Raw genomic sequence first — 16,335 nt, 5'->3', positions numbered from 1 at the left:
AATAGGTTAGGTGGGAAGGATTTGCGTCACTGTCCGGGCGAGAAAAGCCCTGGAGTTTCGTTTTCCCTGCTCTATTCACCGTTCATCCCTTTCCTCGGAAACTGCTCTGCGCACAAGAGCAAACTTGCACGAATGCACCGAATATCTCCCCCCTGGCCTTACGTCAGAGCAGAACACATGAACAGTGAATTTTCCGGCAACCGCTGCTGCACACGAGAGGGAGACGCAATAGCAATCAATCGCAAACAAAACTCTCGTTCAGAAATGCAATAGCAATCAATCAGTTTGTGCAGCAGCAACATACAACGCACAGCTTTGACTAGTTTTTACCAGATGTCAGCAGCGAACCAAAAGGTAGCCACGTCCGCAATAATACATCACAAATCGCGCATCTAAGAGGCAGTTAAACAAGTTACCCAATAGCTGACTACATACATATACACAACTACATCAACCATGGGACCAGAATACCCATGATAGGACGAGACTGACGACAGCTACTCTACCCTTTCTACGTCAGCATCTGCCTGCATAAAAAGAAAAACGAGAGCAGTTGAATCTTGTAAGTACCAACAAAAATGACAAGTATATGAGGGTGCTAAGATTAAGAAGAAAAGAGATGTGCACGATCAGTACATGCCTTGTCCGTAGAAGCCTCAGCTGGCATTGTGAGTCTGATCATGCTCAATGAAGTCCAGCGCCTGCTCCTTCGACACCACATTAATGTAGCTCACCCTGTTCTTGTGTGTCACACCATATATCTTATCAGCAACTTTGGCAATCTCTGGTCGGAATGTGGTTGCAATGAACTGGGTGTCAGCCACGTCAGCTAGACGGCGGATCATATCTGGAATAAAAACTTAAGGAAAGCAACGGCAAAGCTTCTTTTGCTCAAGGACACAAAAAAGGAATTGATCAAGCCCGTAGCTAGACATAGAGCATGAGCCCACAAATATCTGGAAACTACCACAAGCAGAATATCATGACTCTTTTATGATGAGGATAAACACTAACAGGAAAGAAATAAAAAGGATACTCCCGACGGCTGTTCGGTACTGTGGATCCAGAGCAGCATCAATCTCATCGAACAGATAAAATGGTGCTGGATCACATCGTTGTATAGCAAAAATCAGTGTCAACGCCACCACTGTCTTCTGTCCCCCTGACAATTGTTTCATAGACTGAGTTTCTCCCTTGCCAGTGAAGGAAACCTGAACCACAAGCATTATATATAAGGGACAGGAAAAAGAAAACTGGACAAGCACCAGAATTATCCAAAAGGAATATAACTTTAGAATGTTAAATTTTCTCCATCTTGACTTATGTGATGGTTACCCAAATGACTGCATGCCCATACATATACACCCTATGCAAATAAGACTTGCCTTGACTTTCACACCGATATACTTCTCTATTCTCCCTTCAGGATCTGGGTCACGAGGTCCATCCTCATCATTATCATCATCACCTGCATCCCCATCCTAACAGAAAGGAGCACATAAACATCAGAAAGTCAGCAAAACTCACCTTTAAAACAGCATATATACAAGTGCAGGGGAAATTTCAGGGAAAACAAGGCAATTCACTCATAGTTCTAAAACATCATTACAAACTATGGGTGATTGTCATGGCAGCAACAACCGGAATAAAACAGAACATCAGAACAATGGCAGCCAAAATTTTAATCTAACACAACTGTACATGCAGGATCACAGGGCTACCAAGGTCAGCAAGTTTAAAACTTCATTTTTTTTGGGGGGGGGAGAGGGGGGGGGGGGGGGGGGGGGGGGGGGGTACCTTTTTCTTCATCATAACCAAATATCCATGACCACCTTGCACTAACTCAGAGAACACTTCACGGAAGTGCCTTGCAACCCCTTTAAATGTGCGCTCAATCGATTCATCCTTCCTTTGGTCTAAAACTGATATTAGTTCCATAATTTTCTGCAACACAGATCAGTTCTTCAGATTCTAGCTTTTAGGAGCAATGACATTCAGAACTTAAACAGAAGCATGGAGGTAACTAAATTAAAAACATTTATGCCAATGTCAACTCACCTGATCACCAGCATCCAGCTCAGCTCGCCTTCTCTGCAGTTGTTCCCGTTGTTCTGTGAAGTTGACATACTGGTCAAGAGCCTTTTGGTTGACGTGACTAAACTGCTTCAACTGCTCGTTGCACTCATAAAGCATCTTCTGCAGCTGTTTCTTGTTTTTCCTTTTGTACCTATATTTTGACCAAAGACAAAATAAGTTGGCACGTTACTCTAGAATCCCAGTATTTATATGCTGAAAAGCCCTAAAGAGTAATGAAACCATTGACAGAATACAAATACTAGCTCATGGAGTTGTATAATCCCTCTGTCCAATTGTATAGACCATACATGTTTTTGGAGAAGTCAAACTTTGTATATTTTGACTAAAACTTAGTTAACTTATAAGTAAAATAGGTATGCTTAGTGTATGAAAGTTATAGGGTTAGACTCGTCTCAAAAGTGCTTTAACAATAATTGGTTTCTGTAGCTATAAATAACATATTATGTAAAAAAAGAATGGTCAAAGTCTAGTTTTGATGACCGTGCCAAAACAAAATATAACATATATACTTGGACCACGGGAGTATTTAGAGAGCCAAATTTAATGCCAATAAATAAGTAAAACATAATGCAAGGACTGGAATGCATACGCTTCAAAAGCATCAGCAGGCAATGAGCCCAAGTCTCGGATCTTCTTCATGCACTCTTCTTGCTTGGCTAGATGAGTGCTCCTGCTGTTCATTAACTGTTCCAAGTCTTTGGCACCATCTTGTACAGTCTGCTCCAGAATAGCTTCACGAGTCTGCATTTGAATATAAACATGTAGCAAGTCAACAAGTGTGATAGCAGAAGAAGAAAACTATAGCAATGATAATTACCTTCAGATCATCCCTTTTTCTTTTCAGATCATCCATCTTTCTGGTGAAGTTATTTATGGCATCAACATTAGCTGTCCAAAGGATTGATCGAATTAAGACCTAAAAGGCATTTAATACGAGGAAGGGAAAGAGAAATCAATCAGTGCTATGTACCCTTCAATAACGAAGTTAACTCATCAAGATTTCTCTTAGAACTTTTCAATTCTTGCTCTTTCGACTCAGCTTCCAGAGGCAAGGTTCTAGAATCGGCAGATGAAATTATTGCTTCTAGCTCTTTCTGACGCCTGATCAGATTTGTTGATAAATTGGTCTCCAATTCTTCCTTTCTTGTTTCAATCTACATAACATTAACTACATTAGAGCAGATAAAGGTCTCTTCGAAAAAAAAACAACTGCTACTGAATGCTTCAACAACCTCAATCCGACTGTTTTTACACAATAGAAACTTCTCCTTTAATTCAGTAATTTCGGGATTCAATCGTGAAAGGAGATCTCTTTCCTCTGATGTTAGCTGATCAATAAGTTCTGTGCCCATTTCGTCATTCTTCATTGCAATGCTAGATTGGATTTGCTCAATTTGGTTGCGGATGTTTTCAAGTGATTTTTCCTGCAGGTTACAAAACATTAAACTACAGTGCACACATGATTGCAGCAGGAGTAAGAAGAATCCTCCAGGAACAATTCAAGAAAACAAAACAAAATACCTTCTTGCCAAGGGCTTTCTCAAGTGACCCCTTTTGCTTCATTGCACTGGTGATGTCAACCTTAATTTGCTCCAACTCCGACTTGGCATGATCACGTTCAGCATCCATTTGTTGCTGTCTGGTAACTAAATCTGTAATTTTCTTATCTATATGTATGGGAAGTTAAGTGAAATCCAGGGCATTTAACATTTCTATGGCACTGCCATTTTAACAGCAAGAAAACTAAGCATGAAATATTGCTCTTGCAGTTAAAAGAGTAAAAATGCGACAACTTATTGTGTTGTTTAACGTTTTCAAATTACTTAGGACTTGAAAGCAAATAAATAGAAGAAAGATGAGGGTAAACATGAGTTTTGAGTATACTAAATATCAGTTATGCAGATCTGTATGGTTTGAAAAAATGATAGCATAGCAAAGATGTCATTACAACAATAAATTAAGAAATAATCAATCCCATACATCTGCATGATTCTTAAAACCAAAATGAGGTAGAATGTAAGCAATATTCAACACTTAGCTGCAGGAGCAAATAACAGGACATAACAGTCTTTAACCAGCCTCATGTAAACCGAAAGAGTGAGCTTAATTAAAACAAAGCAGGATATCTTTTAGCTTGTTTCCGACATTCTCTAGATGCGCCGTCTTTTTCTCGATTGCGATCTTACTATCCCTTATTATTTTCACGAACTTCAGCTTTGACCGTCTAGAGTCATAGAAACCTCCTGTCATACCACCTTTTTTTGACACTTGATCACCTGATACAACCACCAGTTAACGACAGTCAATTAACAATTTCAGAATTGAAGTAATAATGGCAACTCAAATGTAAAAGTCCATGACTACCATCGAGTGTAATGCAATCTAGACTATTGCCACGTGCAACTTTAGTCGCAGTTTCCAGGTCTCGACATATTACTGTTCTGCCAAAAACCTAACAGAAATTTCAAAGTCAGATATAGAAAATAATATAGAAAAACTTTAATCTAGAAGCATATTGATTTTACAAGCTAGCTTAGGTGATTGGACAAGGAAAGCTAGTATCTGGAAGAGGAAAAGCCCCATATAAGCATGCAATGCACAAGTGTGCTAAAAATAAACATGTGCAGGAATGCACACACTCACATGCAAAATGGAAAAGATAAAGACAATTACTCTCTCTGATCACAAATACAAATCGTTTAGGACATCGACTCGGTCTACAAGGTTGAACTTTGACTCGCAATTTCTAGAAAAATATTATGATATCTAAAATAAAAAGGAATTATATTTTACCACAGTACTGCATGAATCGATTAGGATAAATCTAACAATCAATCTGTCTAGTTCATTATAATGGTCAAAGTTGAAAGAGTTGGATTGGAGGAACTATGCATATCAAACCAATACAAGAACAGAACCTTATTGCATTGTGTTCTAAAACCTCCAATATTGCACTCTGCGAGCACATAAATTAGGAAGGCAACTTTTCTCTAAGAAAGTTTCACCTGGAAGAACACACAGTATGTACATGAATTTATCAATAGTCTGAAACTCTGAATGACTAATACATAATATGAGTATACAACAATGGTTTGCCATGGCACCTGTAGCTTACACAGAGGCACGAGGAGAACTAAGGACTGAAGGTTGGCCTGAACGAGAGCCACAAGTAAGCAGCAAGATAGCAGTGGCTGGCATGGGAAAGGGCATGTGTGGCCAAGATGCAACGCAGCAGCTGTGAAGGTGACCAGTGGGCTTGAGCAAGGGGCTGGAATGCTAGTTGCAGCAGACACAGCGCTGATGCCGGTGAACCAGACTGGACATACAGGCATGCCAGCTGGAAGTCAGCCATTTAGTTTCCAACCTTCAGGTAATATGATGATCACATTTACTTTTTGCGCATATAGCTAGGGGCAAGACTAGAGCTCAGCAGCGGCAAGAGAGGCTGAGTATATATTACTGGAGACTCCATAGACAGAACTGCATATTCTCATCAATGAGGAACCTGGCACTCCGTGCAATTCATAGCATGCCTATAGCCTGTATCTTAAAAGATACCGATTGAAGAGTAGATTAAATAATTCAATTTGGTTGCGTTTAATCAGATGATAGCAAGAATGCAGCTATTCACCAGATAGGAGGGGAACTGCTTCTGCAGAGCCTCTATCAAATTAACCAAATGAAACATGTAGGACTAGGCATCGATTTTGAGAGGATAAGAATATGCACCCTTGTAATACCTGTTCGAAAGCACGACGATGATCGGCACGATATTTCAATTTTTTTAACAACGGAACAAAATCAGGACTTTGTGGACAATTTAGGTCTGGAACTTTCACTCTGTTTAATGGTATAAATGTCACCCTTCCACCTTTTTCTCGAGTCAATATTTGAATGATCCTTGTTGATATGTCATCATTCTCAACAACCACATGGAACAAGCTATTCATTTAAGAACAGAATGGATTAGTGAACTAAGAAAATAATGAATAGAAGGATAAATAAACAAGATCATATCTATCTAAAAGGGCAGTATGATCCTATACCTATTTGCAGCAGTGACCTCAACAGCTGTAAAGAACTTCTCTTCACAATCAACCAGTTCTAATACAGGACCAAAAACTCCAGAAATACCATGGTCCCTAATGATTCTGCTAACAGAATTCAGGCCTCTCCTGATATCCTGAGGAAGGAAAAAAATTAAAACCAGCAAAGATAGCTTCAAGCACTGTCCCAGCAGAATAAAACAAGTTTATGCTACTCGTATTAAACTAAACAGGGTTAAAGTATGGGATTTGAAGAGTGGGAGGTAGGTGGATGCGCATGGTTGGGGATATCAGTCCTGTAACGCAAAACATTTACAGGGTAAAGATCCAAAAAAAAAAATCATCATCTATGTCAATTGATAACAACAGCAGAAGTCATATGTATCTAATTGTTGGTGGAAAATTAATTTTATCCACAACCTTGCAACCACTGGAAGAGGTAGAAAGAGACAGTGAATATGATGGGAATATTTTATTACCTAGCAAATAAGTTCTTGACTAAAGAAAACAGAATTTTAAGTAAATTACATTAAAGATAACCATAAAAGCTCCGTAGTAGCCACTCCAAGCAACACCAACATTGACCAGGAAGCATTAAGAGAACTCGAAATTAAATAGGAAAAGCAAAACAGTACATGATCAAATGAATAAATATATATTTTTATTTATTTCCATATCATGTTCAGCAATAATATGCTGATATTTATGGTGCAGCGCATAGCATGTACAACGGGATAACAGGAAAAAACAGGAAAAAAATTATCAGTAGCAGCGGCAATATGAACAAAGAATTTGTAAACATTTTACATACCCCGGGCGTTGCATGGTCCAAGCTCTTCTGTGCCTTTGTAAGTTCGTCTCTTAGCCTTTGAATTTCAGCTCCCACATCAGTTTCCTCCGTCCAAAATGACCTGGAAAATTTTCCTTCTATTTAAGTATATAAACTTTAATGCAACACATCATCCATCCAATGACAAAGGTATGGCCACTAAACTTTTAATAAAAAAATTACATACTTCCTTTCTTCCTGAAGCACATCTCTCTGCTTCCTCAAATCATTGTAATCATTATGTCTTTTTGCAAGTGTGGCCTCTAACTTGCTTGATTCGCTTTTCCGAGACTCAATGTAGTTAGTCAAATTACTAATTTCATCTTTAAGCTTCTGAATTTCTTCTTGAAGTAAACCTTCCTGCCACATTTGCAAGAATGTAACAGATATTTAAACCATAGATCAGCAAATAATTGAAGTGTGAAAGAAAAAAAGTTTCTTGGATCATGGCACGGATCCAAGATACAGCCTTCAGCTATTGTCAGAACATAAGACAAACTGGATCAAACTAATAGTCTAATACACATGGTAAATGCAGGATTATTCCGGGTAGAAGCAAATCAGTCACCAGATTATTACCTGCTTTCTATTTGACAAAAGTACAGGCTCAAGATCTTCAATTTCCTTTTGAAGCCAATTATCCCTGGCAGCTTTGTTTGCGAATTGGGTTGCCCTCCCCTGCTTTTGGTACAATATGCTTAGCCGCTTCTCACGATCCATAATGCTGTCCCCACAAAGGAAGTGTGAAATGAATGTTCACAAGAAACTGCATAATTATCCAAAAAAAACATTTTACCTCTTTGATATCTCCTCCTCTTCCTTTAATTTGGCCTGATGCACCTTACTAATTTCAGCCAATTCAGACTTTGACTTTTCACTCTCCCTCCTCACACTATGCAAATCCCTCGCTGCTTCATCCTAACAACATATTATTTTTAGCACAGCAGCAAAATATAATTAACAAAAATTCATTAACAAGCTCAAACATGGCATACCTTTGCTCTCTTCTCATTCACAATCCTGTCTTTTATATCTCTCAAATCAAGTTCAATCTGAGCAACTACCTTCAGTGCTTCAGTACGCCTCTTCTCAACACCTTCCTTTTGCGCCTTGGTATCATTTATCCCTTTAGTTGAGACTTTTATTTCTTTATCAAAACTCTTGATCATCTCACGTACATCCACCACTTCATTATCCGCATGGGACATACTTTCGGAAATTTTTCTTCGGTTATCATCCATCTAATAGCAACAAGGAATTCAAACAAAAAAGTAGAAGAATCGTTACAGAATAGATCATGATGAGGTCATATGAAGGTTAGATTCACAAAATTATATTATTGACTATAGTCCTTTGCACAGTAGCTGTAGACCTGTGGAATTATCGCACAAGGTGGTACTGATAATAGAGACTGAACTGACATAAATTATTTCACACCAAGGAATAGTTAACATTTAGCAACTAAAAACAGTGTACAGGCAAGGGAAAAATTGTGAAGCATATCTTTATGCACATAAGAAGATGCTATCAAAGACAGCATTCATCAACAATCAATTGCTTGTCTGACAGAAATAAAAATAATCTTTACATAGTAATAAAAAAACACCAGAGTACGACCCACCTAACTGACTAGATGAAAAAGGGCAATCTTTTTAGATTTTAAATGCAGCATAATCAACTGCTACATTTTATTGGAAATGTGAGGGGAATATAAATTCATACCAATTCACAGGAAATGCACTCACAAGAGCAGCCAGAGTGACATTAAACATAAGTACAACAAGATGAATTGCAGTCATTGTCTACAATAGGAGCAAATTTAACAAAAGAAGCATTCGTTGTAAAGATGTTGAAACAACAAGCATTTCAAAAGTTACGCTCTCCAGAAAACTAAGGTTTTCCCATTGGTTATGAAACAATCAGAGAGAACATCAGGCCATTGGCCTATGTAGCAGATGTTAATGGTTTGTTTTCATCAAGCCCAATTCCAAAGCCTTCCTTCATTTTCTAGTCAAACTATTTCAACCTGTGAAACAGAATAAAAATAACATCCAAAAATGTAAAGAAAAAAAACAAATGGTCAATCTTACTGAAGCTAATTCATTCCTTGCATCATTTAGTTCATGGTCCAATATAGTATACTCGAGTGATCTTCTCTGTTTGTCCAGCTGCTGGTACTTCTTCAGTTCTTCTTTCTCTTCATCAAGTTCTCTTAGTCTTTCTTCCAAGTAGCGGACAACTTGATCAATCTGCTTCCTTTTGTTAGCTGTTCATAAAGTAGGAATTATCTTCTCGACATGTCAAGTTATATAAAGAATTGTGGTAATTCAAATTTACCTGTATCTTGCATTATTTTCAAGCTCTCACGCCGTCTATCCTCGTAAACGCGTGTACCACCGATCTCTTTGAGAAGATCCAGTCGTTCAGAATCTTTCATCAGGGTAAGGGATGCAATCTACAGATGACAAATTTGTTGACATAATATCTGAACAGATGGAAGGAATGACCAGGTGAGTACTCGTTACCTTTCCTTGCTGGACAACATAGTATGGATTAGAACGAGAGAAACCAGCACTCTCTAGAAGATTCATGACTTCAGTTTTACTGGACATGACAACAATAAAAAGTAGGTCTGAGCAAACAAAAGGATATGACATTGCTGGGTTGGTATAGAGCATAGAACAAAATGATAACATGCCTGACATGCTTCCCATCCAAGTAGTATTCATCCTTCTTTGAAGCAACAGTCCTGCGCAAGCGTACCTCTTCTTTATCAACCTGCAGCAAAGTAGTATGTTCATTTGAGCCAGGAGAACAGGGAACACAATCATCACTGAGTTGTTGCTAAAACATGCTAATAAGTGGCTGGAGAGATGGCTGTCAACTTCCTTACATGAACCAAATGACATATGCAGAGCTTATAATTATATGAGTGCCAACCATAAAAGATCTAGATGTTGACATTTTTCATCAAAATATGCAGCTTGAGACTCAAGAAAATAATTTGGAATAAGTAAATTAAAATCTGAATACATTAGAGGACTTACTGGAATACGGTTGTCTGTATTATCAAACACTATCTCAACAAAAGCAGATACAACCGAGTGTCCAGCACCTTCCTGGAAATGGTTATTAGTAAAGTATCAAACACCAGTCACCTATTCCAACTATCTGGATTGCTTAAACAAAGAGGAGGCATACATGGAGAAGGGCACCCCTATCTTCACTCCGAAGATTCTGAAACATGTCACTCAGGACAAATCGTATAGCTGCAGCAATAAGCATGGCCAAATTAGGAGAATAGTCTCATACAAGAGCAGAATGAATTATCTAATAGCATCACATGTTTAAAATTACCATGAAAGAAATTTGATTTGCCGGATCCATTTGCACCAACTGTGACAAACCATCAAATAAATGTCAGTACATTTGGAGCCAAAAACTATGCATTAAAGTTCCTGTTGCACTCTTTTAGTACTTACTCGCAATCAATTCAATCAAAAGATTGGAAGGTTACAACCATGCAACCCAAGAACAAGAACACAGAAGAGTTACAAGGATATAACCATATGTATCATTGCAAGGTCATGGTTTGCTGATAGAGTCTGGCATATATATACCAATTTAGGAGATAAGAATATTTGCATCTTGAATAAGTGCCCAATGTTGATGAGTGGTCATAATACAAGCTTTGCAATGAACGTACTATATAAGGATTTATCTATTGCAGGCTCAATATAGATGGAGATTGCTTGTGAGCGACTTATCAGAGAACATTAAGTTGCCTGTGAATCAATTAGAATGCTTAACACGTGAACCTAATTACCCTATAGTGAAGTTAGTTTGTGAGGGAACGGCTGAGGGAGTTTACCGACTACGTTAACTTTGGGGCTGAAGGGTTCTGTTGAGATCTCCTCCCTGTAGCTCTTAAACCCTTCAATTATAACCTGTACAGACAGACGGCTGTAAGTCAACACATTTTCATAAAAATTGCCACTAAATTGTGCCCAAGGCAGCACAGCTTACCTTCTTTATATACATTTTTGAGGATGGGGAAGATCACGCCACCATCAAAACCCTGCAAAAGAGCATGGCAACTCAGTAACAAGTAGACCATCCACAAAAACAAGCACTATGGCAAGACTTAAAGCCGGGAGCACTATGCCAAGACAAACTGCACCAGCACCTTGGGTATCAAGTCCAGTGGTGTTAACTGATACAGGTCTCAAGGCTAGGGAGAGTGGAGACAGGGAATTTCTTCGGCACCAGTAAGGCTCGTTGTTAGCTCGCTTGGAAACCCAAACACCCCCTCCCTAAAAGTAGAAAATTGGGATTTTCTCCCTTTTCTAATTCATCTAGAATTCCTTCAATTTTTGACCGGTGAAGGGACCATTATGCCCTGCCTTATCCCCTTCCTCTCCCTCTCGCCTCGCTTTTTCCCTCACGACGAACAACGCGCACCTCGGCAGCCACCTGGCGCCCGGGCGGAGCTCCGTAGTCCCACCCCCAATCCCATCCCCTGGACGGCGACCGGACCCAAACAAGGCTCCGCGACGACGAGGAGGAGCAACAGCGACGCCGCACCGGCAGCGGAAGAGAAGCACCTAGGGTTAGGGGTTGCGCGAGCGAGACGAGGCGCGTGGTGGGGGTAGCGCCGGCTGCCCGCGGAGGAGATGCGAGGTCCTAGGCTGGGGGGGACCTGCGGACCCGCGCAGCCCTCGCCGGAAGCGGACCTCCGCGGGCGGCGACGCTCGGGAGTCGGCACGAAGGGGCCGCGACAGGATAATGACGAGAGGTACATCCCAGGAGGAATTCCACCCGTCGGCTCAGAAGATTTACCTCGAGAAATCCCGCTCCGAGTGGGAGGAGCTCCGCGCGGGGGGGAGAGGCGAGCGACGGCGAGGCCGCGTCCACCGCCGATTTGCTGCAAGCGAGCGAGCTGAGCAACCGCGCCGGGGATGGGAGGGAGAGGGTCAAAAACGAGTCGCCAACGTGTGTGTGCAGGGGAGCGGCTGCGCAGTTGCTCAAGTGACGAGCCGCGAGGATGCTGGGCTCCGAGAAGAGCCGCTCACACGGCCCATATACAGCCCAGGTCGTTTTACACGACCCGTTTGGAGCCCACGGGGGCCTGTGGACGTGACTGGAGCTTGGGCCTTCGATATATCTCAGTTTTTGTTTTTTGTTTTCCTTTTTTCACATTACTGTTCACGTTCACTCTTTTTTCCCGGCTGAAATGATTATTACCGTATGTTATCTCCCGTGCAAAACATTTGTTACCCTTTCCTTTCCTCTGCAATAACAAGAAGCAACATCAACCGATCCTTTCACAACACCCACCCCCCCATGTCGTCCGGTGAAGATCTTCAATGGCAAGGTCACAATGAGATATCACCATTTTTTGAGACATACTTTTGACTATAAAATGTAGAAGAATTTCCTCTGAGCCTGTCATTGATTATCTCATCCTACCTATTTCATTATGTTCCTTCTACTTTCATTTAGGTTGTCGAGTATATAAGGTAATATTTCCTAAGCTTGTAGCTCATTGTCCAAACAAAAACAGAGCTCTCCATTCCACAACGGTGGAGAGGCTGACCTAGAATAACCAGCTGGAGTATGTTCTCTGGGGCTTCAAACACGCTTGCGCGACATTTGATAGCTTGCAATTTTGTACAATGCGGTATTATTCTGGTTATTTTGGCAAACTAGACAGTTTCTGAAATCTCACAAGACTGATGTCAAATGCTTTGAATGTTAATTCTACTAAAGATATAATTCCACATCTAAAAATAAAAACAGAAGTGAGAAGTGATAAGTTCATTTAATAGAGCGTACCCCATGCAATTAGTAGTAGAACACTTGACTTTCTAGAATGTTGTAGTTAAACCATATGAAATGATGTGAATACATATATGGTGTGTCTTATTGATAAAAGTTGCGCTTAATTGACTTTAGAAACTCTTTTTGATAACAAGGTACGTATCTATCTATCTACCTATCTATAGCTATACTAATCACAGACCCTCTAGAAATTCCAACTAATAGGAGGAAAAAACATCTAGCTAGCCATCCACCTTTTGTGGGACCAAGTAATCACGGCTAAGATTGAAATAGGAAAACTCATGCAAAACACAGAGTTGTAAAGAGATCCAGTCGGACACAATAGAATCTAGCCCAATGAAAAAAAATCATGTTTTTATACTGTTCTTTCTCTAAGCATTCTTCAGTGAACGCACGAACCATCACGGAATTACATCATATACCTCAAGCGTATGATTAGCAATGGAGAACTGGTGGGATGTAGCGACTAGGAATCTAGGATAAGCAGATTTTGGAGTGAGGTGTTACACTAGTGTTGAGTGAATGCGCGTGAATATAGTAATCCAATATGACTCCATGTTGCATGGTAGATGGAATTAAAATTGGTTGTTTGCCTATCCCCTTCCACGTGTTCTTTGTTGCATCTTACACCAACGAATTAAATGTCTATACAAGCATTTAAATAGGATTAAATGAGCAATATGTAAATTTAAGTTTAAGGTCCAGAACTTATATATTATATATACATATGCATGAACAAAAAAATTTTTGTTTAAATTTTCCATTCACTCGCGATGCTTTGCCTCACACAAATATGTAGCATTGCTCAAATTCCTTACCTTCAACTAGGCATCCTATGAGAATGGTAGACATCAGGAATAACAGGAGAGAATAGCGAGCCTCAGGTCATTGATTTTGAGCCTAAGCTGAAACAAGCTACCATAATTCATCACTAGTACTTGGTACATAGTTGATGCATTACATTAGATACCTGGTTACTGGTTCGCCAGACAACCCATACGCCACATAAACGTTCGATAAAGATGACCATGTGCACTGTCAGGCAAGTTCACCACAATTTATCTCTTTATATGACTCCATGATCACATCCAGGTAGTTATGTGGTGCAGCATGATCATCTTGAAAGGTGGCCCCCATCCAAGAACACATCGAGACACATTGCACCAGCGAAAAGTAGTTGACGTAGTAACAACAAAATTTTGTACTCAGGCAGAAAATATCTCTAGTTATTAGATCTCGTAACCTGTTTGTACTTGGATGTTTGCCTATCCCCTTCCACACGGGTTCTGTTGCATGCCGACCAAACCAGCCGAAGTCTAGACCGATTCCATTTGTAGCTCGATCTCAATTAGCTTCTTAATTTCAATTGGCAATACACATATATGCACATAAACATATGGAATATGACACTGAATACTTGATAGACATGCAGCTATGATCCGTATCATAAAAGGGAAGAATTTCACCTGTAATATAGTTGAAGGGGAAGGGCATGCAAGATATAATTTCTCCTCTCTTTTATAGTTTGTTAGTGCAAATTATTTTTAGCACATATTGTTTCATTCCTTTCTGATTTTTTTCCTTAGCAGTGATGCCTTGTCTGATGAAGATATGTTCATGGAGTCATAAAGAGTCATAAATTGTGCTGAACTTGCCTGCCGGTGCACATGGTCATCTTTATCAAACTACAACTGTTTGGCCAAGTTCGTAGTTGCGGTTGAATGCTTTGGAGCCCATATATACATATCACAATGGGCACGGGCAGGCCAGCAGGTGAGCAGGCAATATAATTTGGAGTCCATAGAATGCTATACATCCCTTTTTCAGATAGGCATACTATAGGCATGGCAGGCATCGCAGGGATATCGCTAGCAGAATTTCCAGCTAGCTTCAGGTTCTCGTAGAACAATACCATTTAGATGCAGCTTTGGCCAGCCCTGGTCAAATGTACTATGTTTCGAACCAATGGTGGCCAAAAAAGTAACTAGCTATGGCTCATGCAGCCAGCATTTCATAGTTAATTAGAATGCATTATCCGAATCCTGATCAGGCATTCAGGCACCATGTCTTTTTTATTTTGTTTCAGCTAGTGCTTCTCCTTCGGTGACTCAAAATATGTTTTGCTGAGTTAATTAGAATGCAACTGTTTGTACATGCAGCATTTCATAGTTAATTAGAATGCATTGTCCGAATCCTGATCAGGCATCCAGGCACCATGTCTTTTTTATTTTGTTTCAGCTAGTGCTTCTCCTTCGGTGACTCGATATGTTTTGCTGAGTTAAAGCATGGAGATTGACTACATTGAAGTGACCCGTCTGTTTTAGTATCTATAATAAATATTACTGCACTACAAGATTATAAACTATATATTGCTACTTGAGTGGCCCAGAGGCATTTGCACTACTCACTGCTATTTTTCTGGTCTGATGGTCAACAATGTTTAGCTATGATAAGATTACTGCCCAAGAGTAAGGATAAGAATTCCAACAAACCATCACCGACTACGAAAGTCACACGACTGTTTAAAAATACAGCACCTTGTCAGCCACTTGTGCTGTAAAGCACTCACTGTACATATTAATATGGAATTAGAGAAACATATATAATAACACTGTTTTGGCTTCAACCATCAAGTGCCTACTTCATTCCGCGCAAAACCATAATGTTTAACTCATACATGCAAATAACCTAGCTACAGTGTGCAACAGCTAGTTGCTTTCACCAATTTACAACTGTTTTGGCCGCATTCAAAATCAAATGACCTGATTGTTCTCCAACAAATAATTAATTTGAAATGTGTGAAAACTGCATACTTGATTGACTCAAGAGTTCCTACAATAAAAATGGTTACTTCTTTTTACAGTACGCATGCTATATGCCTATATTCCAGTTCAGACGAGACTCAAGGAACCTACATCATCGACGAGATGCACACCAGCACAGCGTCGTGGAGGCCTGACCTGATTGAAAATGTGCTCTGGTGAGATCAGCATGGATCAATAGAAGGACAGAAAACTACCTCTCATCCTTTTCTGCGTTTCCCATACACATGTTCGGCTGAACTGCTGCTCTGTCGACAATCTTTGCTCTCAAATTTTTTCAGTCTGGCTCCACTCCCATAGCTCGATTGTGCCCACGATTTCTTTCGCTGTCACAACGAGGATTGTTCCTGATGCCTACCATGACCATGACCAATAGTAGCCTGATGGGCATATGGCTCCGAAAATTGTTCCTGATGCCTATCATGACCAATAGTAGCCGCACTGAATGAGAGAATGAAAGTGCAAGATTAGGCAAGAGCAGATTCTTTTCAAGTCTGAGATGCATATGTGAGAACATAGCTGTTTTCAGGTAATATAATAATATAGGCATCATCTTCCACCTCTTGCCTCGATATTTGTATTACATTGCTTCTTCACTCATATCTGTTTATTTTTTTATTGATTTCAAATACCCATATAGTGTAATCTTTTTTGGGTTGGGGGGGGGGGGGGGGGGGGGGACCATAATTGAATAGGGGGG

The 16,335-nt window shown here is 40.0% G+C and overlaps 1 protein-coding gene across 1 annotated transcript; it reads right to left on the bottom strand.

The window, feature by feature from the left end:
• Positions 1-235: 235 nt before the first annotated feature.
• Positions 236-11,969, bottom strand: LOC101784009 (structural maintenance of chromosomes protein 3). Its single transcript, XM_004962743.3, has 30 exons — positions 11,812-11,969; positions 10,999-11,050; positions 10,844-10,919; positions 10,330-10,368; positions 10,174-10,241; positions 10,020-10,091; positions 9,671-9,750; positions 9,498-9,576; positions 9,310-9,427; positions 9,063-9,238; positions 7,968-8,213; positions 7,769-7,890; positions 7,552-7,696; positions 7,160-7,332; positions 6,955-7,054; positions 6,144-6,280; positions 5,838-6,039; positions 4,462-4,549; positions 4,224-4,373; positions 3,619-3,770; positions 3,330-3,521; positions 3,068-3,251; positions 2,915-2,985; positions 2,687-2,838; positions 2,059-2,227; positions 1,798-1,944; positions 1,386-1,481; positions 1,037-1,211; positions 641-847; positions 236-527 (listed from the first exon to the last, which is right to left on the bottom strand). Exons 2-29 carry the CDS (start codon positions 11,011-11,013, stop codon positions 657-659), a joined length of 3,615 nt encoding a protein of 1,204 aa, XP_004962800.1. The 5' UTR covers positions 11,014-11,050; positions 11,812-11,969; the 3' UTR covers positions 236-527; positions 641-656.
• Between the last annotated feature and the right edge of the window lie 4,366 nt (positions 11,970-16,335).

The sequence above is a fragment of the Setaria italica genome, chromosome III (assembly GCF_000263155.2).
Source record: "Setaria italica strain Yugu1 chromosome III, Setaria_italica_v2.0, whole genome shotgun sequence".
NCBI lineage: Eukaryota > Viridiplantae > Streptophyta > Magnoliopsida > Poales > Poaceae > Setaria > Setaria italica.
Note: the sequence above shows the minus strand (reverse complement) of the source record. Positions and strands in the feature narration are given on the sequence as shown.